Source organism: Cryptotermes secundus, unplaced genomic scaffold (assembly GCF_002891405.2).
Source record: "Cryptotermes secundus unplaced genomic scaffold, Csec_1.0 scaffold574, whole genome shotgun sequence".
In the NCBI taxonomy this organism is placed as follows: domain Eukaryota; kingdom Metazoa; phylum Arthropoda; class Insecta; order Blattodea; family Kalotermitidae; genus Cryptotermes; species Cryptotermes secundus.
Genome location: NW_019739958.1, coordinates 72,976 through 97,098, shown reverse-complemented (window position 1 = coordinate 97,098; position 24,123 = coordinate 72,976). Strand labels below are relative to the sequence as shown.

The following is a 24,123-nucleotide window of genomic DNA, read 5'->3' as shown; positions in this document are numbered from 1 at the left end:
ATAGGAGGTTGGTTGGGCTCTAGGGTCGGTGTGGACGCTGCGGAATCTGCCTGGAATCGAACCCGTAGAAGAGAAATATCTCATGCACCCTGCCAGACGTGTTATCCCGATTTCTACGTCTTCCAGTCCGTAGCCTGTTCATTGTACCTGCTGTGTTGCCCGCTACAATTTGAGTGCGTGAGATTTGAAAGACAGACACAAGGAACCTGTCCGAAATGTCGTTAGGACCGGACCGCAGGATGTTGAGGAAGACGCTGTTTATGTGTATAAATAGCCCGGAAGAGTACCACGGCCCGCTGTGTATTTTGACAGAATGGAATGTTCGGGAGCCACGAAACGAAAATACACTTTCCGCTCATTAGCATGTGTACCTCTGCTTCCAGTGACCATGCGCAGAGCCCTGCTCACGTGCAGAGAAATGTCACGCACTGGGGGACAGAACGTTGCCTCTCTGAGCCCGAAGTTTATCCACATTAATTGCTTACTTATTCTCGGAGCTGAGCCCTTCTGGAGGAACCGCCAATTCTGCAGCTACTCAAGAATTTCCCAGTATTTTATGGAACCCAAAAGTTCATCAGCGTATTCACAAGAACCCTCCAATGGTCCCTATTCTGAGCCAGATCAATCCAATCCATACCATCCCATCCTATCTCCCTAAGATCTATTTTAATATTGTCCACCCACCTACGGCTTGGTCTTCCCAGTGGTCTCCTTCCATATGGTTTTCCCACCAATATCCTACATGCATTCCTCGTGTCCCCCATTCGTTCTACATGCCCTGCCGATCTCATCCTCCTTGACTTGATCATTCTAATTATACTTGGAGAAGAGTACAAGTTATGAAGCTCCTCATTATGCACTTTTCTTCAATCTCCTGTCGCTTCATCTCTCTTCGATCCAAATATTCTCCTCAGCACTCTGTTCTCAAACAACCTCAGTTTACGCGTATGTTCCTCACTTAATGTCAGAGACCGAGTTTCACACCCATACAGATCCACAGGCAAAATTATAGTTTTATGTTCTATAATACACGAAAATTCAAACACACCTGACAGAAAACGCACTGATTCTTTAATAAAAAGACCAGCAACTTGATGCTGTTTAGAAAATAAGAGGATCTGTTGTGAGAACCTCACAGTGTGGAGCCGGGTTAGAGATTTTCCACCGTAAACCTACTAGTCGAAGAACGCAACGAAAAGGAAACGAGGTGTCTGGGGTTACAACCGGGATACCCTGACACTGTGGGACATAAATACAATGACCTGGTCCTCCAAGATGTGGGCTGAACCTCGCTCTGTGAAAACGACATTTGTTTGTGAAATCCAAAGTATTGAAAACCGGATTTCAAATCTGGCAGAATCTTCTAAGGAAGGCTATGGCTCAAAAAGAGCCCTTCTGCCAGTGGTGGTGGTGGTGGTGTTGTGAAAACCGGAACAAAATTTTATTCGCGATGAAATAAGCAGCAGATTAAATTCCGGGAATACTTGATGCAATTGTTTTCAGAATACTTTGTCTTCCGGTCTCGTTCCTGCAGCCATAAGTGGTCAATATATTCAATTTCCCCGCCCCCCTTGGCATTACAGCCCCAGTGGGCCTAGGCCTACCTCCATGAACTCCGTTCATTCGGTTTTTCTAGATCTTACACATTCGGTAGGACTCCTTGGGCGGGTGATCAGGTCGTCGCAAGGCCTCTACCTGTAGACAAACACAGAAAAACGCACACAAACATCCATGTCCTGAGTGAGATTCGAACCCACGATCCCGGCTTCCGAGCGAGCGAAGACAGTACATGCCTTAGACCGCTCGGCTACCGTGACCGGCCAATATATTCAATTACCAATTCAAAACCCGTCTGCAGCCATACTCCATCACGTGACAATACTCCCATATTCATGCATATTGCTTACTGGGTGCTGTATGAACCAGCTGAAAGATTACGCGCAATATTTATCGAATAGCAAACTTGTTTTCTACAAGATTCGTCGCCATATTTTATGGTTGAGGAGAGTATTAACGCATATATTGGGTTCTCTCTCGCGGACCGCGTACCACCAGTTGTGCAGTTCTGGCCTATAGGGCTGCAAAGCGCCCATAGTAAATATAACGTTAAATGAAAATTAAAATTTTGTCTGGGCTTAATTAATTAAGCCATGAAGGCACATGGGGGAGTGGAAGTAAGGATGCGCGTATTCTTTACCTCGGGACTGAACAGAGGTGAGTGGTCAGCTACACGCGCCAGCCGCTTTATCTCCGTGGACAGCTCTTGGTGTCCATTGGATTGGAGGGTGGATGGGCCTCAGAGCCGGTACGGACGTCGTGACAAACAGAAAGGTCTCTTGCACAAGCCGGGAGTCAAACTCCCATTCCTCGGTGATCCGGCCCGTAGCTCGGAGTCACCCTGTTGCACAGAAATGAGCTAAGCATTTTTGCTTTCCTCTGAGTCTGATTTACAGTGTGTCCTGCCGGCGTGCCTGAAGCAATCCTCGGGGCGCTGCACCCAGAAGCAGTTCGCCTGATCATAATAAGTTACCAGATGAGCAACAACATTGCCCTCTCGTCTGTAGTTACAGTTTAAAGAACTCCACTTCCTTGCAGCGAGCCGGGCCAGATACGAAGCCCCTCTAAAAATGTGTGCCGGTAAGGGGCCAATAGGGACCTCTGCCCGCCTCCCCCTCACCCGGAATTATGATACAAATCAAAATTTTAAGATAACGGGAAATAAATATACCGAATAGTAATATTGTAAAGGATTTGATCAACGCGTTGCCAGGCAACAGCACTGTAAACACGAATAGAGGCAACACTAGAAGAGAAAATCTGTTTTCCATGCGGTCCGCACCAAGCAAAAGCACAGAGGCATAGAGAGTCTGTTGCAAGGCAACGCAGATATAAACTTGCATCCATAACAATGGGAGATGGTGTTTTCCGTGGGGTCCGTGCAAAGGAGTTATCTCAAAAACGAACAGCGCTAAGAATTAAGTTCTGAGTTCTCGGTAGAAGATAGCCACGGAAGGTTTGTCATAGAAGGCGAATAATAAGTCGATCTGTAAAGACTTTAAGTGTGACTGGAAGACTTTATTCATGCGTAACACTTGGAATGTGTGATTCAGGGAGACTGCTATAGTTCCTGCGTTTTAGTTGTGGTACCAGAAGAAGACCAGTGTGTGTAAATCAGCTATAGCTCGTTAAGAGAGATTGTAACCAAATTACTAATAAATCCAATCATCCGAACTAGAACTCGTCATTTTCGTCACGCCTACCACCCTACAGCGTTCTTGCTGATATCTACGTGTCAGGTTAGAGATCAGCACTTGCAGGGCGACCCGTACAAATTTTCTTAAACGCCTTAATGGCAAGTTTGCAATGAAATCAGCTCGCTGCTTCCCATTTGCAAAACACCCTGACGGCTTTCATGGCCCCCAGATTAAAGACCGATGATATGATAATGCCGCACCTGATCGGGGGCATCACGAACCTCAGGAGGCGGTGATAGATGTCATTATTTGCGGGGGAAACTGAAGAAACTCCTAGATAAACCGGTTCCAGCGCCATTTTCTGCACGACCTACCAGTAGTGCGAAGTTATGGATGTCGAACCCGGCGCTCTGCAGTAAGAAACGCCACGGTCTGATATAGTCTGATCATTTCTATACATAACATCAGTGTGCATTACATGCAGGGGCTTGTCATATTTTTGCTGTTGTCACAGTCCCAAGATCCGTTTTAAAGGAAGGAGCGTGGAGCCTAGGCGCATTGCCAAGTGTTCGCGTATTGGATTAGGATCAGTTGTTCCTGCTACACCTTGTTTTTACAAAGATACAAGATTCAGAGAACTAGGATTATGAACTGAGAGTGCGGTCCCTGCCTTAGTTTGAAAGTGGGAACGATTCTGAGATGACAGGGACCCGGTTCGAGTCTCAATGTCATCGCCCCAAGTTTCAAGCAGAATTCATGTCAATGAACTACGAATAATTTCTATACGTAATAGCGCACCCTCGACTGACGTGTGACTGATCTGCACTTCGCCACTTTGCGCCAGTTCTAAGCATTCTGCAGTCATCTTTGTATTCAGTTATATATTCTTTGTGTAGAACCCGATCGCTTCTTGCTGGATTAATCTGCATGGAGAAACGTTTCATTCAGCATGCTTCTACAGACCGTCACCAGGTTTCAGCGCTTCGCTGTAGCGATTGCCTTTACAGTCGTTTTGTCTGGAGTTTCCTCTGTTGAAGGTAAGTGTCACATCAAAAGTAATGCTTGAAAATATGCAGTACTAGGGCCGCGCCATAGCTCAAGCACTTAGTCGCTGGCTTCTCGGCGGCCCGGATTCGATCCCGGGTCTGGTCAAGTGGGATTTGTGGTGGACAAAGTGGCGTTGGGGCAGGTTTTCTCTGAGTACTTCGGTTTCCCCTGCCAATCTTCATTCCACCAATTGCTCCACAATCACCCTCACCTATCATCTGGGGTTTGTACAATAGGTCATAAGTGGCCGCAGTACAAGGGACTTAGTCCCAACCCACTAGCTATAAAAAAAACAGTACTAGATTATTTGAGTAGGTAACATTGCACCTGGAGGTTCAGCTCCACAGTTTCAGTAAACTTTCCATACGTTCCTCGTACAAATTTCACAAAATGTACGCATAAGAATAAGGTTATACAGGGTCATATGATTCATCTACGAAAGATTTTTATGGGTTTAAATAAAATTTGGTATTTTTAGACTACTTTAACAGCTCGATTCAGTTTTGGTTGATGTCGGTAGAACACAATAGGAAGCTGAAATTGAAATATTATACACTTTCTAAATAACTAACTCCATGGACCTGAGTCATTCTTAAGAAGCCGCCAGTTGCTCAGCTACTCCAGAACTTTTTTTTATTTATGAAAATTGACATTACACTACCGTGTAAGCTAGAGCCCTCCACTGGTCCCCACCCTGAACCAGATCAACACAGTCTGTATCACCCCATCCTACTTCTCTAAGCCTAATTTTAATATTGCACACCCAACTACTCGTATATCTAGTTCTTCTTAGTGGCTTCTTTCCTTCCGGCTTTACCATCAAAGTCTTATATGCATTCATCTTCCCATGTCAGTTCGGTAAGTCAGAGGAAGAGGAATTTCCGCCGTTGGAAACCGTTACTAGGCAACGACTGGTGAAGACACAGCAGACTGTAAGACTTAGTAAGTGCTGTAGTGAACTGCTGAGTGTGTTAATTATAGATAGCGCTGTAATTATTTGTAGTTACGATCAGTAAGTGTTCAGAAAACCTAATTACCAATCCAACCCCCGTCTATAGTCACTCATACACGTGACAGTACATTCAGTAGCTTAGAGAACTAATTATTCAACCCTTATACACTTCTTCTCTAAAGAAAATAATATTCATCACCAACCGAGTTGGTTCAGTCGATAAAGATTCTGACTTGTGTTCTGGGGGGTGCCCGCTTCGAATTCGGTCAGAACCGAAATATATAGCAGAGATTTATCGAGCTTTTACTCAGCCCTTCCAGGTAAATTCTGGTATAATGCATGAAATTGGCCACAACCGCTTCGATCCACATCCTTTCCAATTCTCTGTTCACTGTCGTAAGATAAGCTACTGTATATTGCCTGCCTTACAGACAGAGTCGATAAAAGTAAAATAAATATAAATAAACGTGTGAAGTTTAATGTTTATTTATCTGCTGTTTACTTATCGGCCCTGTGGGTAATACAGAATGTACAGCACCAGATAACTGGATTATAAGTGAAAAAAGAACGGGAAGAAATTATCACAGAAATTGTCGTAGTCATTGTAAGGCACTACCTGAACATCTGGTTAGCCGGGATAGCGTAGCCGGTGTAGCGACTAGCTACGGGCTGGACGACCAAGAGGGCGGAGTTCGAGTCCCGGTAGGGTAAAGAATTTTCTCTTCGTGTCGTCTAGACCAGCACTGGGGTCCACCCAACCTCTTATCCAATGAGTACCGGGGGCTCTTTCCCCGGGGGTAAAGCGGCCGGGGTATGAAGCCGACCACTCACCTCCAACCAGTGTCGAGGTCAATAAAATGTGGATCTATACACCCACTGGATATGAGGTTGGGTGGGCCCCAGAGCCGGTCTGGAGAAAACATAAATTTTGCCATACTGGAACTCGAACTCCGAGCCCTTGGCCGAACATTCTGTAGCAAATCGCTATACCGACTGGATCATCCCGGCAGTAAACTAGTAAACGAAAGCATTCTCTTTAGAGATTTGCATCTGTTAACTACAGTTGTGTCTGATGTTCTACTTTAAAAACTGTTAGTGCTTATTTCTGCCGCAAGAGTTCGTCACAAGACGTATATTCAGAGGAATACACTCGTAGCGACTGGCTCCTGGCTGGAAGACAGAGGGGACAGAGTTCGAGTCCCGGTAGAGAATTTTCTTTTCTCCATTTCGTCCGGACCGGTTCTGGGGCCCACCAAGCCTCCTATCCAATGCGTTAAGCGGCCGGGGCGTGAAGCTGACCACTCACCTCCAACTAATGTCGAGATAAAGAAAACGTGGATATATATATCCACTCCCCCAGACGCCTTCATGGAGTTGTGCTTATTTAGTTAAGCGCAGAGACAACTTTTCCTTTACTAAATATAATCAAATTCAGGCCAAATAATTTTGGAAAACTGGGCAGACAGGTAGGATCCCTGCATCGTGCATTCGCTGTAAGCACTAAGTGGACACACACTTTCTCCGCGCTGAAGAAGTCAGTCAGAAAGTGCGATGTCGGGCTTATATTGAGAATGCAGCGGGGAGACACGATGTGGTCATTTAGTTATGCAAGATGTCTCGAAAGAATTCCAAAGTTGTTTTTTCGACCTTTCTTGCTGGATGGACACTCGCATTGCGAAACTTAATGTACGCTAAATATCCACACACGTCACGTAGCAGAGGATTTGTGATCTGTTCAGCGGCGTGAGAAACTCAGGTCTCCTTAATTGCCGCACAATTCGTGATAACTATCACCAATAAAATATTTTTGTAAGAAACTCGAATTGATTTGGATACGCTGGTTCTATATTGGCTCAGGACAGCTCAGTCGGTGTATCTACGGACTATGGGCTGGATAGCACTGGTTCGATTCCCGGAAATGCAAGAATTTTCTCTCCTCCAAAGCGACCAGACAGAAAATGTGGCCCACCCAGTCTCCTATCCAGTGGATACCGGTAGCTCTTTCCTCGGATGTACAGGGCCGGAACGTGAAGCTGACCATTCACCTCCATCTAGTGCCTAGGTCAAGAAAGGTGGAGCTATATATCCACTCCCCCATAAGTCGTTATGGCATACTGCTTAATTAGTTAAGCACAGGGACAACTTTTGACGTTTTGTGTATTTATTTATTTACTTTGAATGCAATGGTTGTCCTTGAGGCATTATCTGTGGTGTCGTTATGCCACTTATACATGGGAATGCACCCAGTGGCCATTTTGTTTCTTTACTTCAGCCATGCGCACAATTCATGGCTCAGACATGATCCTTCTATAAGCCTTCTTGAACGGTCAGACCTGAAATTTTTTTTATGCCATTGAAGGTCATATCTGACATGCCTATAGGTCTCGTTAAACAGTCAGACCTGAAACTTTTATATGCTTCGTGGAAGAATCGGAGCTGAAACTTCCGCTGCCTCCTGGAAGGAATTCCCGTATCAAAAAAAGCAAGGCTTTCTGTGAGAACTGTTATACTTAGATCCATTCTCCTGTTCCTATGTAAGCAAGGAGTATAGAAACATAACGTCACGCGATAGAGAGTGACTATAGACGGGGTTTTGGGTTGATGACTGAATTTATTGGACTCTTTGATACAGGGCGTGACTACAATTTACAGCTCACTATTACACATACACTGGTGTCCACAGTCACGTTTTCACTGCCGTTTCTTGGTAGCGGCTTCTAATGAAGGATGTTCCCCTTCTTCTGAATTCCGAAATATCCCCATGCCTCAGCTACCAGTTTCTCACAGCAACGGATCACAAGTACTGAGCCCCAGCTGTCCTCTAACTCACTCGCTCACCAAAAAGCTCCCAACTTGTCCTGCTTCTGACATCTCGGCACGGACCGCACAGAAAAGACCATTCCTCTGTTGGTGTTTACGGCCCGCTGAATACTAACGGCCATTGTATAGTTACTTATTTAGCAGCCGTTGTCTAACAACGGGACTGCTTGCCACAATTTACTGTATCTGATGTTCTGACGGCTGTGAATATTAAGATTACGATCTTACTGGATGTGATGCCGTGTATTCTGGTAGACAGGCAGAAATATTTCGCAGGAACCTCCTGCCACCGCCTCCATAACAGATCAGGAAACTTGGGAGTTACAGAGTTTGTTCCGAACGCTGTACGTCTATGTTTGCTGCAGTGTACGAACGTTTCGCCGCACCGACTCAGTGTGAACCTCTGCTTTTTGGTAGGAAGTGAATTACAACATGTCGGGGCCAATCCTTCTGAGTGTGAGACTCATGTCAACAGCAGTTCAGTTCAGATCTCAGAGAAAACACTCTGCGTTTTCATTAAAAATTCCAAGCAGTCAGTCTTGTTCACGTCAAAATTAGGTTACACAGATGAAGAGTTCTGTCTCTGGAATATAATGCTGTGTATTAAGCTGAAATGCAATAGACGTTTCGGAAGAATATGTTGCCTCACTTTTCAGGGTTGAAACCAAGGAAGAGACCATCGTGAAGCAGACAATAATAAAAGACCGTTGTTTACTCCCTGATTCTTGATGATCTCTTCCTTGGTTTAATCTTTCAACCATGAAGATGGAGGCGATATATTCCTCCGAATATTCAGTTGACTTTCAAATGACTGTATGGCGACAGAACTCTTTATGAGCACCACTGTGAGAGCCTTGAATCCTACACATCTGAAGAGTTCCAGAGATCCGAGTTTTCCACGTCGTCGTAGATTCATGATGCAGTCTACAGGGTTATGTCATTGTGCAATTTGTAGGCGGGTGCCAAAGTTTCGAAAGAATATATTTTTTCCATCTTCAGGGTATTTTTAAGATGTACGTATAGAGTATGAGCAACATGGGAAGACCGAACCTCTATTCGGCCGTATCTCGCCAAATGTATTCAACTCGACTTTGGACATCAACGACTAACGCAAGAAATTCGGTCTTAGGTGAAGGGATAAATGCAACTCACGTAAGATAATGAGACACAAGCAGTTTGCCCTTTTTTATCCGTTAAGGCTTTCAAAGTGGCAAGATCTTCAGTCCAATGACCAGCGACCTTCAGGACGTCATTGCGTACCCACTTTCAATACGATGAACCCATTCTCTTAATGACGTGTTAAGTAAGAAGGTGATTAAAGAACCGGTACTCGAACTCACGGAGGAGCGAAGGGTCGCTCGGATGCTGCAATACTGGCGCACCTGCCTTCGTAACTTTACTTTCCAGATTACGCCTCTGCTATGAATCAACGCAGCCATTGGCAGAGCCCGTGACCACAATCATTCACAGATCAAACATTCACAAGGCGAGGCTCGTCTGAATGATCGGTTCATATCTCAAAGAAAACACGCCGAACCTCGGTTACAAAGACCACTCGGCTAATACCGTGTAGTGAAATTACTTACTTACTTACTTACTTACTTACTTACTTACTTACTCATGGAGCTGAGCCCTTCTTGAGGAGCCGCCAATTCTGCAGCTACTCAAGAATTTCCATTTTATGGAACCCGAAGGTTCATCACCGTGTTCACAAGAGCCCTCCACTGGTCTCTATCCTGAGCCAGATTATCTCTCTTTATTCTGAGAACTTTAAGAAACACTCTGGGCACGCGGTAGCATAGTTGGTTGAACACTATGCTACAAACCCGAAGGCTGCGACTTCAGTTCCCGATGAGGTTATTGGGTTTCTCAATTTACCGAATCCTTCCAGCCGCACTATGGCTCTGAGGTCGGCTAAGCCTCTAACAGAAATGAGTACACCAGGACTCTTCCTGCAGGATAAAGAGCGGCCGGCGCGTAATGCTGACATCCTCACCGCTATCTGTAAGCCGATTATCTAGAAAATATAGGAACCTTGACGTCTCACAACTCTATGGGCCTTCACGGCCTGTTACAGGGGTACCTTTACCTGTTTTATGATGAAATTCTGGCAATTGTGCTTATATCGTTCCCACCTCAGACGTTAGCACGACTGGAATATTGGTATTATTGATGATGGGAAATTGGGTAATTGAAACATGGGGGGGCTTCTAGTGGCATAACTTGCTTGCTAATTTTAATGATAATTCTTCAGCCCAGAAAAGAGACATACCTGACTGCACTATAAGCCCCTTCTTCTCTATAGACTATGGAACGACAGGCAGGCACTGCGAAGGTTTATGTTCGAGTAAACAACTTTACGAAATTCAGTTAAAACCTCACAACAAACGCACTGCATTTTCGTTGGAAAGACACTCGTGTAAAGCTGTGCAGGGAAATAACCGCCGTATTCTGGGGATCATATTTTTTTTTTCCTTGGCACTACAGCCCCAGTTGGCCTAGGCCTACCTCCATGAACTACGTTCACTTCGGTTTTTCTCGATCTTACACATACGGTAGGACTCCTTGGGCGAGTGATCAGCTCGTCGCAAGGCCTCTACCTGTAGACAAACACAGAAAAACGCACACAAACATCCATGCCCTGAGTGGGATTCGAACCCACGATCCCCGCTTCCGAGCGAGCGAAGACAGTGCATGCCTTAGAGCGCTCGGCTACCGTGACCGGCCTGGGGATCATATGAAGCCCATAAATTATTTCTGTATATTCAAGCAGTGGCCGCGCCGTCTAAAGCAAGAAATTTCCTCGCTCTCCCGAACGCTGGGATCGTGGGTTCGAATCCCACTCAAGGTCTGGATGTCTGTGTCTGCGTTTATTCTGTGTTTGTGTTGTTCTGTGTGTGGACATGGGCCTTGCTATGGGCTGATCCCCGTCCAAGGAGGCCTACCGCATGTGTAAAAAAGATTACGAAACTGAAGAAGAGACCAGAGTCAAATAAAGGACTACAAATTAAATATTCAAGCAGATGCTATGTAATGTGACATGCAGATTCATTGCCAAGTAACAGCTCTGTAAACAGGCGACAGTTGAACGGCTGTTGCTAGGAAACAGCTCTGTGGAGACATAGAAAATATGTTTTCTGTGTGGTCCGTACTGGGGTTATATAACTAGGATTTGTGAGTGAACATATCTCTGGTCGTGAACTTCGAGGGTCTGCGCGACAAGGCGAACTGATTGGCTGTAAGCCGCCAGTCGTGCAGTAACTCTGACTTCGGCTTTGACTTTAAGTTGAGAGTTGCAGTTGTGAGAAGTGAGAAGCTGGTAGCTGACGCTGGGGACAGTTCAGGAACCCATTGGAAGAGGAACGTCCGCCGTTGGAAGCAGCTACCAAGCAACGGCTAGTGAGGATTGAGAAGACTTTATGCGTGCTGTAGTTACGGTGATCTCTGGAGTGCGTAACTCAGTGGGGCTATCGTAGTTATTTGTTCCAGTTAATTGAGGGATGAACATTGTTTTTTCAGAATGTTCCCAGCCTTTCCTTGGCAGTCGATCTGGTAAGGGCTGCATGAACGTGAAGACATTACAAAGAGTGAATTCTTATGAAAGGCAATCTGTGGCCTCGTCGGCAAAGGGGGTTTGATTTTGATGCGTTTAAAATGGGTGAGAGCACTCCCAGGGAACTGAACTAACTTCATGGAGCTGAGCACTTCTTGATAAGTCAGTCGCCAGTTAGTTGCACAGTTACTCAGCTGCTACTGGCCCCGGCATCTGTCGCAGCTGTCATCTCGAGGGAATGCGCACAGCTGCTCTCCGTTCATTCATGGAAACGGGACCTAGAAATAGGCACGCCCACACAACAAGGGTGTTTATGAGGAGCGTACGAGCGCACAAAATGCGTCCGTTGTAACGAACGTACTTTATGACGGACGTTGCTAAGGATACCACACAGTTGTAGAATGAGTTGCGTAGTTTTTGTCTGCAATGGAGCCAGAAGAAAGCGTAGCATTAGCCTCCCTTGTTTATTTCTACAACGGACGTCGCGACGTCTCGGGCTGATTCTTCACAAACGAAAGCTTGAGCTGGTATGAAATCTATGTTGCGGATGTGAAGTCCAGACCGTGGCTGCGGAGGAAGCGGAAGGGTGGAGGGAAGTGCTCAGAAGGAATGGTAATGCAAACAGAGGAAGGGATTCAAAGGCATGGACATTAAATGCGTTCGGAAAGAAGAAACATGGCCAAAAGAATATATTTAAATCCCATCTGAAAAGTGGCTGAAGTAGCTCGATCGGTACATCGACTACATTACAGGTTTGTCGACTTGAGGAACTGGAGTTTGATTCTGGTTAGGGATAACGCTATTTTCATAGCGTTCAGACGCTGTGGTGTCCACCCAATGCGTACTGAGGCTGTTTCTGTGTGTGTGTGGGGGGGGGTAAGGTTACAGGGGTGTGAGGACAACCATTCACTTTCATCCTGTGCCGGGGTTAAGAATGATAGATCTGTACCTTGTGATGGTTAATTAAGTATAGGGATACTACGTATTACCGTTTACCACGCCAGGAGGGCCACGAGGTAGCGTAGATGGTTAAGGCATTGTGCTACAAACGGGACGGTCGCGGTTTCGATTCCCGATTAGTTTGCTGGGGGTTTCAATTGATGGCCCCGGGGTCGACTCAGCCTCTAACAGAAATGAGTACCAGGAATCTTCCTGGGGAGAAAAAGGGTGGCCGGCGCGTAGGGCTGACAACCTCAGCGCCGCCTGTGAGCTGATTGTCTAGAAAATGTGGCAGCCTCGACGTCTTACAACCCTATGGGCCTTCACGGCCTGTTACAGGGATATATACATATATTAATGTTTAGTGGGTTGAGACTGAGTCCACTTGGTATTGTAGCAACTACTGGTTTATTGTACCAGCCCCAGATAATAGATGATGGTGATTATGAAGCAATTGGTGGAATGAAGATTGGCAGGGGAAACAGAAGTACTCGGAGAAAACCTGCCTTAGTGCCACTTTATCCACCACAAACCCCACATGACCTGACCCGGGCTTCAACCCGGGCCGCAGCGATGGGAAGCCAGCGATTAACTGCCCGAGCTGTGTCACGGCCATTGTTACAGGGCTAGCTTTGCCTCTTACCACGCCAGGAAATTTGGGACAGGCCGATCAGAGCAGAAGGAGGTAGCGACACAAGATGGTGGACAAGGTGGCCGCAGCGTCACCAACAGCTGTCATTATTCTGGAATGTATTCGGAACATAACTAGTGACTACTTTATGCAATTAATTGCAAGTCATTAGGCAACATTCCACACTCGCTACATTCGCTGACCTTTCCTGTCATTTCTTGCGGCAACATCACTCGCCACTTCACGTGCGCCTGGACAGCTGGGAGCGGGGACCTCAAATCTAGCGCCGTCGTGGTTATCGCTGCGATCCTGCAACATTGTGGTTCATAACTAGTGGTCCACGAACCGCTGCCGACTGCCCCCGCCCTCCATCGCCAGCTTCCCGTTTCCTGCTCTGCTATTATGAACTGCATATGAAATCACCGACCCTCGTGGAGGAGACGTTGAAAGATTTAAAGTGAAATGTGGCAAGGAAGTCACACAACGAAAGAAATGCTGGATTGCTTCTGTGCTTGTTTGTGTGAAGACGCTATCAATATGGGTGATGACTGATGAATTGGAAGCAATGCGGAAGGAAGCTGTTGTGGCCTAACCGAGGTATTACCCAGGGGATTCGATGGAGAGACTGAGGAAACACACCAGGCCTCAGTCAAGGTAAGCGTGTCTCGGCCGGAACTGGAATGAGGACGAACAGTGTTCGAGGCCAGACCGTCACAGCTGCTCCAGCCCGCTCGGTTAAGTGCGAAATAAAAAACTGTCGTTGTTTATTTAACGACGCTGCTAGTAACTAAGGCTATATAACGCCGAATGACTGCAGGAGAATGAAAAATTAATTAGAAAGGATGTAGAAGGAAGTTGACGTGGCCTAAGTTGAGGCAATATCGTGTCACCTCTCTTCAGGTACTGAGGAAAAACACGAAGATTATCAGTCACCGTTGTCGGTGTCTCGGTCGAAAATCCACAAAATGGCACCTCCCAAGTATAAATCAGAAGCGTTACCGCTGAGGAAAACTTGGCAGTACATGCTGATATGACGTGATCGCGTGACGCTACAGATGGGGGCGGGGTTAGGACGCAACACTGTATTTCCACATGTTTCGACCCTCTTTTTAAGGCTCTCATCTTGCAATCATCGACCTCGTTTGTGAAATTCTTCCAAACAGGAAATAAAATAATGAGAAAGACTTTGTTTCACTTCCAAACAAGAAATCGAACTAATATCCTTTCGCTGTCAGTTCTGACGTCCGTGATGTACGTGAGTAACGTTGACCTGGTACAGCTCAGGGGCCTGTCCAAGCAACGTTCTGTAGTGGGGTTCCGTTCAAACACGAGCCATTCCGAGGGGAATACCAGGTGCAAGTAATATAACCCCGACGATAGAACAGGTCATGAATTGGTGTGACTTCGTGACTGCGAAAGAAGTCTCTAGAAGTCTCTAGAACGCTCAATGAATTAGGACATTCAATTGTAAGAACATTTGTTGGGAAGCTGTCTGTTCGAATATCAAATAATGATTTGTAGGTAATGTGGTCCTCCCAATGATAAATCAAGATTTTATCCTAATGTAGCTTTCCCCTCTTCCCGTCAACGTTAAGATCAAAGTTTTGAACCCGGGAGAAACCTTGCTTAACTCCTTCTGCTCGTAATAAGGTTCACTTTTCACCACTTTACTTTGAACACTTCCCACCGGAGCTTCTTTCCAAAGTACGTTACCAAAAGGACAAATTGCACTGTCTGGGTACATTTGAAACCGGTAAATTTTGTTTTCTCCTCGTGAAACATAAATCTGTCTCTACACAAGCCTCCACTTTCTCCCTCTTCTTCTTCAGATGTACAGGAAGTCGGTTTCTTCGCAGCCGGATTCATATTTAACGTCATCTACCGACATTCTTGCTACCGTCAAGGTAGATTTATGCAGAGTTGAGACTGTCCTTACGCAGTGCTTCAACGGACAACACTTTGGCCATTTCTGGGCCAACTGCAAAAGCCCCTCGAAGTTCGTGGTGTGATGGTGGCCACCTGCATACGAAATTCCCTGAAAAGACAAATGCAGAAACTATGCCGAGTTGCTGCAATTGCACCCTAGTAGAAGGAGAGAAACCTCATCCAGCTTCATACCGAGGATGTAGTCACGCGAAAGAAGAGCTGCAAAGGAGAAGAGTAAAGCGAGCTCGCAAGAGACCGTCTGGGAGGACGTTCTTCTCTAAGTACACCTCACCAGAGCGATCCTGTGCAGCTGCATTGCGTCAAGACACGCAACACCGGCAACCACAGGCGCCGCAGACAGATGGGAAAAGCGTGAGGCACCCCGATGCAGCAGCATCTGCCACAACATGAAATTAGAGAATAAGTCTGTCAGCACAGGCTCCCAATTTGACCAACAGTGACAAGTTAAAGTCGCCACTGTAGTGCAACAGATCATGACAGAGCTCAATGAAGCTATGTCAGAAAAAGATAGCATAACAGTCATTACAAACACGGTACTTAACTTCATATATTCATAAGAGAAACCCCCATCCTCTTGTGAGAGACAATGTTTCATTAGTACTATGACCGCAAGGGTTCAGTTGAAAAAAGACTTTGGTTGTCAGCCTCAACGGGTTTGGCGCCAAGACGAACTGATTAGCAGTAAACCTACAGTCATAAATTAATTCTGACTCTAACTCTGACTTTGAGTCCGTGTAAGTGCGAGTATAAGGAGCTGTGAGACAGTCGCCAGCCAGTAAGGATGTGAAACCCGGAAGCTTAGGAATCTACATCGTTGGAAGCTATTATTAAGCAACGACTGATGAGGACAACGGACTGAGAAGGCTTAATGCGTGCTGTAGTGAATTGTAGAGTGTTTGAATTAGCGATAATGTTATCATTATTTGTAGTTACAGTTTGCAAGATTCCAATAAATCTAATTACCAATTCAAACCTCATAACTATATATCACGTGACAATATATTGACCAGAGAATTCAGCCGACGGTCTCTCCATTCATGACACAAGATTTCGCAATATTAACTTCCCTTTCTATCACCGTCTTCCAGTCCTACAAATTTCGGATGATACGTCGACTTTGGCGTTTAAAGCCATCTCCCACAAATAACACATACAAATAGTCAACGGCAAAATGTCTCCTTCATAAAATAGGCCTATACTAGACTTCAAATATCAACACAAAATTATTTAAAACGCTTGCAGTATGGACATGAAAGACTAAAAAGAAAAGACTACTCACTTGTTCGTGACCTACTACATAACTTACGTTCACGCAACGTGTTAAAGAGGGACAACTGGTTCTTATGGTAACCAAAAATGGCGCATTTTGAGGGCTTTCACCTCACCGTTATGAAACTTTCCTGTATATAAAGAAAGATAAATGTTCCTGTCAAGAATCAATACTTAACGACATCCCAGGAACGAGAGTGACAGGCCAAGTATCGTACTAAAATTAGAAACGTCAAATCTGACCCAAATCAACAGCTGAGTCGACCCCAGGTCCATAGTGCGGCTGGAAGGATTACGTGAATTAAAAAATCTAATTACCTCATCGGGAATTGAACCCACGACCTTCCGCCTTGTAGCGTAGTGCCTCAATCAACTACGCCACCGCGTGGCCCCAGCCTCTTTTTGAATGAACTGGAAATGCAGTCAGTACGGAACGAAACCGACAGGAGCTGGCAGATCATTTGGACTGAATGGCGGATGAGAGAGCTCCGAGACAGGTTCTGTTATAACTCAGGCGGACGTTGAGAGGTTAGACAAGATGGCATGGTTCTGTGAACTCTGCCTCTACCATGATGCGAAGACGAAGAAATGAGGTTTTCCACAAATTTTGGTAAATAAGTACCAATATACGCCTAGTTTTCAGTCAAGAATTGTCTTGAAGTATACGATCTATCTGGGCTTTTAAGCCGCGCATTTCGGTAGAAGTTCACCGACGCTTCGGAGGAACATATCGCTTCCATCCTCACGGTCTGACAGCAAGCCAAGCAAGAAAGCAGCAAGAAGTAGGAGGCAAGCAGATTGTTTATTGCTTGGTTTACTCATCGACCCCAAAGACAGAAGGGTTATGTTCCACCGAAACGTCGATGGACTTCTATCAGACAACAAGTGGTTACAATCCGAAGCAACGTGGACACCGCTGTGAGAACCTCATATCCAACAAAAATAGTCTCAGTAAAGAAGTTGTTGTGTTCTTAAATAATTGTTTCAGTGTTTTCATGACAGTACTGGGGAAAACAACGCAAGGCCTCAGTAAATGAACAGCAACTACAGTGTGTGACTGGGAGTTCTTAGGACGACCGGGGAGGTGGGGGGGCTGGCAGAGGTCAGCACTATACAGAGCCTCTTTGACACCAGTGAAAGGCCGAAGGATTGCTTGCCCAGCACAACACAAACTTTGTGGCCAGCTTAAGATGCGATGTGATTAAAATATTTGACAAGACTTGAAAGTTGAGAGAAAGGACATGTGTTGCGAGGGTGTTACCTCAGTTGTGTAACTCCAGGTGGGCAACTCGCCCCCTCCGGTGTGACCTAAAAAACACGTAATGTACCGAACAATCTGCACAAAGCTTTAACGCTTCTCACTTGAATCTGCGTGAGCGTCTGGTTCGAGTCTCTGCCGACACACCGGCTATCCTGGCTTTAGTTGTTCGTGGTTTTCTTCAGTCCCTGAAGGCAAACATCGGGTTTCTACATTAAATTAGGCTTCCTTTCACATCGTGTAATTTATTATTCACTGACGATCATGGCACTGATGGCATCGTTACACGAACTGTACGTAAATAAGTGAATAAGTGAATGAACACTACCATCTGGGATGTGATAAAATGTAATCTGACAGATCTGCCGACGTTTCGGGTTGACATCTTCGACCATGAAGACGGAGGCAGTAATTTCCTTAAAAAACTTGATAAACGTCTATAAAACTACACGGCGTCACTTAGCACAAGCTAGAATTCTTTTTTTTCAAACACGGATTCTGTTTACGCTATGCTTTTTTGGAACTGCTATCATTGCTGGAAACTTGTGTTGATGGAATTTTGGTTATTTGGCCTCGTTACACTAAGAGTCACGTTTTGTAACATGATAGAATATGAGGTAGGTGAGACATGTAGTACGTGTGGGGAGACTAGAAATGTATACAAAATCGACAAATAACGAAATAAGAGGTAAATGGGAACATAATATCATAGGTCTCAAATAAAGAGACTGTGAATTGACCACGTTAATGCCGTTCTGGTGTGGGGGTAGCTGTTGTGGAGACAATAAAGAAACATCGAAAGGGAGATTCGTTGGCCAGCTCAGTGACGAGAAAAGACTTCATAATTACTGAAGATATATAGTGGGGTGGTGGTACGCGGTAGCGTAGTTGGTTGAGGCACTATGCTACAAGCCGAAATATCGCAGGTTCGATTCCTGATAAGGTTACTGGATTTTTCAATTGACCTAATCCTTCCAGCCGCACTATGGCATTGGGGTAAATTCAGCCTCTAAAAGAAAAGAGTACCAGGAATCTTCCTGGGGTAAGAGGCGGCCGGCGCGTAAGGCTGACAACTTCACCGCCATCTGTGAGCCGACTGTCTACATAAAATGTGGGAGTCTCGACGTCTCACAACCCTATGAGCCTCCACGGCCTGTTTTATTTTCATTTCGTTACCTGAAGTCATGTGCTGTGGAATTGAACGAACAGGCCGAGTGAGGAAGGGGACAGGATATAATGACCTACTTCATGGAGGTACTCCTGCATTTCGTGATGAGACTGAGAGTAGCCACGAAGATTTCAGTCTAGGCAACCGAAACCCGGTCGAGTTTTGAACCAGAGACATCTGCATTACAGTTAGACCAGCCGGCCTGACTTTAGTCCGCCCGTCGTTTGTTCCTTGCGACAGCTGGCAGAATGTTAGCCGGAACTACCCTCTGCTGGGAGACGAACCTTGGGCGCTGGCGGTTGGGGGAGACAAGCAACGTACCTGCCCCTACGCCGCTAGATTATTTTAAAAATAAATCATAATGGAAAAAAGAAGGGATGTGACCTCATGCATTCCCGAAAAAGGGGTCGTAAGTCGAAAACTTGAAGTCTAGTTCGTTATAACTTGGCGCGTATAGGGTTACGTTCCAGGAACTCATGGCTCATACCAATTCCCCAATATTGCATCTCCAGTTACGCGGAGGAGTAGCCCCTCATAGCTGTATGCCGTTGCGTAGCAACGCCGAGTCAGTTTTCTTGTGAAATAGACGCCAGCCTAGGAGGATGTGAGCCCGGGAACACGGAAGCTGAGAAATCATAGCACTGGGAGTGTTACCAAGTGACAACCGGTGAAGATACACCAGACTGAGAAGATAACGCGTACTCTAGTGATCTGTTAAGTGCATAGATCCGTGAAACTGTTATAGTTAATTGTAGTTCCGAATTTCAAGAATCAAATAAATCCGACTCCCTTTCCGAACCCCGTCTATAATCAATCACGTGACAGTATATCAATAAGAAAATATTGTAGCTCGCTCGCTTCCCACCCGCTTGAAAGGAACTCCGGACCGTGCCCAGGAAACCTACCCAGCTCTGCAATCGCCCTATTTTGTGACAGGACATTCCGCCACTGGAACAGGCAGCAGCTCTCCACGCGTCGCGCCACGTGACCAGGGCAAGTCGCGAAATTGATCAAGTTTCGTACGGGCGGTGATGGTATTCAAAGCAGATCAGAAAAAGTAACGAACATGGGATNGGATGCCAAGGAAGTTGCGCACGCAGCCGGTTGCTGGGCCTGGCGCATGCGTCGCGTTGACAGTGGCGGAACAAGGAATGCTTTTCCAAATCCCAGGCGGATATGTGTAACAACAGTACAGGGTAGGGTGTCACGCTTACGACCAGCTGTTACGTTGCACCCACAGTGCACCAACGAGCCTCGGTCGGGGTGGCTCCTCGCGGCAGTGACTGTGAAGATTACTGTCCTCTGGGTTGTGACGCCGTGTAGTCTGACACATATTTACCGACATTACGGAGGAATTTGTCTCAATCTCCTGTGTATGAAGATAATGATTCTGTCAGATACTTGCCGGTGTTACGCAGCAACATATTACCTCAATCTTCAGATTACCTAAAAAAGAGAGACAGCACATTCCTCTGAGAGTTCGGTAACATATACCAGACCACACGGCGTTACATTCCAGAAGAAACATCGACTGTTTCCCTAAACAGCAATAACCGGCCGGTATTTGCAGTGGAGATGCAATGTTCTCTGTGAGGTAGGGACTGAATGTTTAAGTATTTAGATAAATGTCAGGTTTCAGGGGGTTAGTTTGGCATTGTCTGTTGTGCCCTCGTACTCCAATTAACTCCATCCATGGAGCTGAGCCCTTCTTGAGAAGCCGCCAGTCGCTCAGTCACTCAAGAATTCCCCAACATTTTATGGAATCCTAAGGTTCATTACTGTGTTCACAAGAGCCCTCCAATGGTCCCTATCCAGAGCCAGATCAATACAGTCCATACCACCCTATTCTATCTCTCTATGATCCGTCTTAATTTTATCCTCCCGCCTACATCTAGGTCTTCCTAGTGGTCTCTTTCCTTCTTGTTTTCCCACTATAATCCTACATGCCTTCCACTCCTCATGCGTGCTATATGCCCTGCACGTCATCCTCCTTGACTTGATCATTCTTATTATACTTGGGGAGAAGTACAAGTTATGAAGCTCCTCATTAAATGCCCTTCGGACTGTATTCCACCCTAATTATACTGGTTCGAACCTCGACTGTTACATGCTGCACTACCTGCTTCTCACAAACACAATGGCCACTTACACAACCGCCGCTGCAGGGGTCGGCCTCGTGACTTAGTTAGACTTCACGAAGCGGGAATTCGATAACATGTTTAGTCACGAAAGGGGGAATACACGGACATGAAGACAGCCCGCATAACAACGGGCTGGATAATACGTACATGATGAGCGGTAGATAAAAAAAAACTGTACACACCTGGTTCTTCCCAGAACTCATTCTCTTGTTTGCCATTCCACTTTATTTCATTCGCAAATAAAATCGAAAAAAAAAAAATTGCCTATTAATTTCACCGTGTCTATTCGTCCGTCATGCAACAACTCGAGAACGAATAAGCAGATTTTCACTTACATTTGTCCATACGTTATAATTTTGGTTCGTGTAGGACAACAGTAAAGCTATCCCTGTGGAGGCCCATAGGGTTGTGAGACGTCGAGGCTCCCACATTTTCTAGACAGTCGGCTCACAGATGGCGGTGAGGTTGTCAGCCCTACAAGCCTGCCGCCCTTTATCCCCCAGAAGATTCCTGGTACTCATTTCTGTTAGAGGCTGAGTCGACCCCAGGGCCATAGTGCGGCTGGAAGGATTAGGTAACGGACATTTTACTTGGTGCCCAAAATGAGGACCGCTTATTTCGGTAAGGATTTGACGTTTCACTCTGTAGGCTTTCAGATTTAACAGAGGAACGTAAGTTCTCAATACAATCTGCAGCGGAGCACAAAGCACGCGCTTCATTTCCAATGCATTTCCCACGTCAGTCCTGCAAATAAATACTGGCCGAGTATGCCGGAATAGTAACTGGATCGTGTCACACCTTATGGGGTTCGATGAGATCTCCAGTATGGAGACTCTGGTTCATATCGTGTGCGGAAAATAGGATCTGTTAACTTTATACTGATGACGTGACGATGCAACCTCAGTGCTGTTAAACCAGAGATGGGCAGCATGTGCAGAAAGCATGTGGCGAGGGGAAATAATACACATTTCTACACTGGAAACCTCATCTAAGTGTCTCGATTTTGCTAGAGAAGCTGATACACGTAGTTACTGAGATACCGTTCAGGAACCTGAATGTTAATTATCGCGTTAAAAAGTATCCTAACTTGAGACACTTTATGAAGCAGGCCAAGGCCTGACACGCGCTTTCCTTATCACGCTCCATTAGAACTGCCCCCTGGCCTTCAAATTTCCTGAACATAAATATGTAAGCAATTCTTATTTCCTCCATGCGTGTTACATGACTCGCTAATCCTGATGAAGGATGAAACTTACGAAATGCCTCCTTACCCAGTGTAGCTCGGTCAGTATAGCGACGGGCTACGGGTTGGACGGCCAGCGTTCGATTCCAGGCAAAGGAATAATTTTCTTTTCTCCGTAGAGTGCAGACTGGTTCTGGAGCCCACTTAGCCTCCTATCCAATGAGCACCGGGGCCTCTTTCCCCAGGGTTAAAGAGACCGAGGCGTAAAACTAACCACTCACCTCCAAGGTCAAGCCGAGGATAAGAATCGTAGAGCTATACGTCCACCTCTCCATATGTCTTACTGGCATGATGCTTATTTAAATAAGCACAGGGACAAGTGTACCTTTACCTTTACCTTGTATCAGTGAATATGTCTCCAGTCTCCTGGATCTCTCTTTATGTTGAATTGCTCTGAGAGGGGAACACTGAGTTAAGCAAAGCCTTTAGGATACAGCGCACGAGAAGATTCCTTTCATTTTATCGTGTTCCGTAATTCTCGGTATAAACAGTGACTACTTCCCTAGGGAGCCATCTTGATACCCTGTTCTTGTCTCCTATTGGTTCGCTCGGTTGTCGCGTGACAACCAGTGGGTGGTGGCCGTTTTATTCTGTCCTGCGGGCAAAGCCAACGATAACTGACCTCTACTCTTCCATCTTCCCTCCTATTTTCCTATCTAATCCGAAATATCAACAAGCCCATTGCTCTGTTTTACCACCCATTTCAAGCTGGTTTCTTGCTCGGGATATTATTATTCTACCATGAAGATGGAGGCGATATGTTCCTCCGAAACGCCGGTTGACTTACAAGACATTATATGGCGTTATATCCCAGAAGGTAGTACAGTAAACCCTCGCTAAGCTGGAGTAATTTGGGGGGGGAGAGGTCATCCGGATTAGTTAAGCAAAAGGTAGCACTAAAACACAAAACAAAATTAGAACAGAAATAAATGGAAAACTTCATGATATACATACTGCTGATGAACATAAAATTCGCTGTAGATACTTTATTTAAATACTACAAAAAGACAATACATTTATTCATCAATGGAAGGCTCAGAAGTTGTACTTGTTTTTGAACATAACAATGCAGGTTTGAAGAAACTGTCAAGTTTTGCCTGAACAGGCAAATGCTCGTCTGTCTCTGTGGTTTTAGTCCGCAAGCGAACTATACCGACCAAGAGACTGCCGCTTCTCGGCGAAATTAATGCAAACTTTAGCGTATAGAGGGTGTCGCGTGGTCAGCGCAACGAATCCTCATGGCCGTTAATTTCGGTTTTCTAGACCGGAGCCGCTATTTCCTTGAAATTGCTCCTCAGTTATCCTCACTAGGCTGAGTAGACCCCGTTCCAGACCCACTACTTCTCAGAAAATCTGGTCGCGCTGGGAATCGAACCCGGACCTGCGGATCTGTAGCCAGGAAATATAACCACTAGACCACAAAGGCGGGTGATGTAGGAACTGAATTTCTATATGTTGTTTTAACAAATTTAAGACTTCAACTAAGGGGAGGCGGTAAGCCCCATCGCCCGCGACAGTACTGTCACAGTAAGCAACCAGGCTGACGGGTGAGGTGTCGCATACACGGGACCGTTTCTACTCGGCCCGACGCGCACCGCAACCAGCAGATGGAAAGTTGTTTCAGAAAGACGGTATTTGAGGCCATGTTTGTCAGCTGTTAAGCATGTTACTTTTCCTTCTACTGAACGCTGGACAGAAAATCGTTACCAGTTTATACATGTCCTGTTTGTCAATGTCACACTTCCAGTCAGACCGGAAACAGCGCAGCCTTGCCTGTGACATACGGGTTACCGTCCAAGTCAATCCAACCTGCTTGGGCGACATTTAGCTCAGTTGTGAAGGTGTGTAACAGCTGGTGAAGGTTTGACTCAACAGTAGCATCAACGGGGAATCACACACCGGTCATGCGCCATATGACAAGCCACGATGTTTCACTTTGATTGTAAATGTATTTATTTTAC

General features: G+C 45.7%; 1 protein-coding gene across 1 annotated transcript in view; it reads left to right on the top strand.

Annotated features, from left to right (window-relative positions):
* Positions 1 to 3,743: 3,743 nt before the first annotated feature.
* Positions 3,744 to 24,123, top strand: part of LOC111872157 (alkaline phosphatase, tissue-nonspecific isozyme) — an 86,104-nt gene continuing 65,724 nt past the window's right edge. Inside the window, exon 1 of the mRNA XM_023865750.2 lies at positions 3,744 to 4,231. Within this exon, the coding sequence (XP_023721518.1) occupies positions 4,144 to 4,231 (88 nt within the window). The 5' untranslated portion in view covers positions 3,744 to 4,143. The remainder of the gene's footprint in view (positions 4,232 to 24,123) is intronic.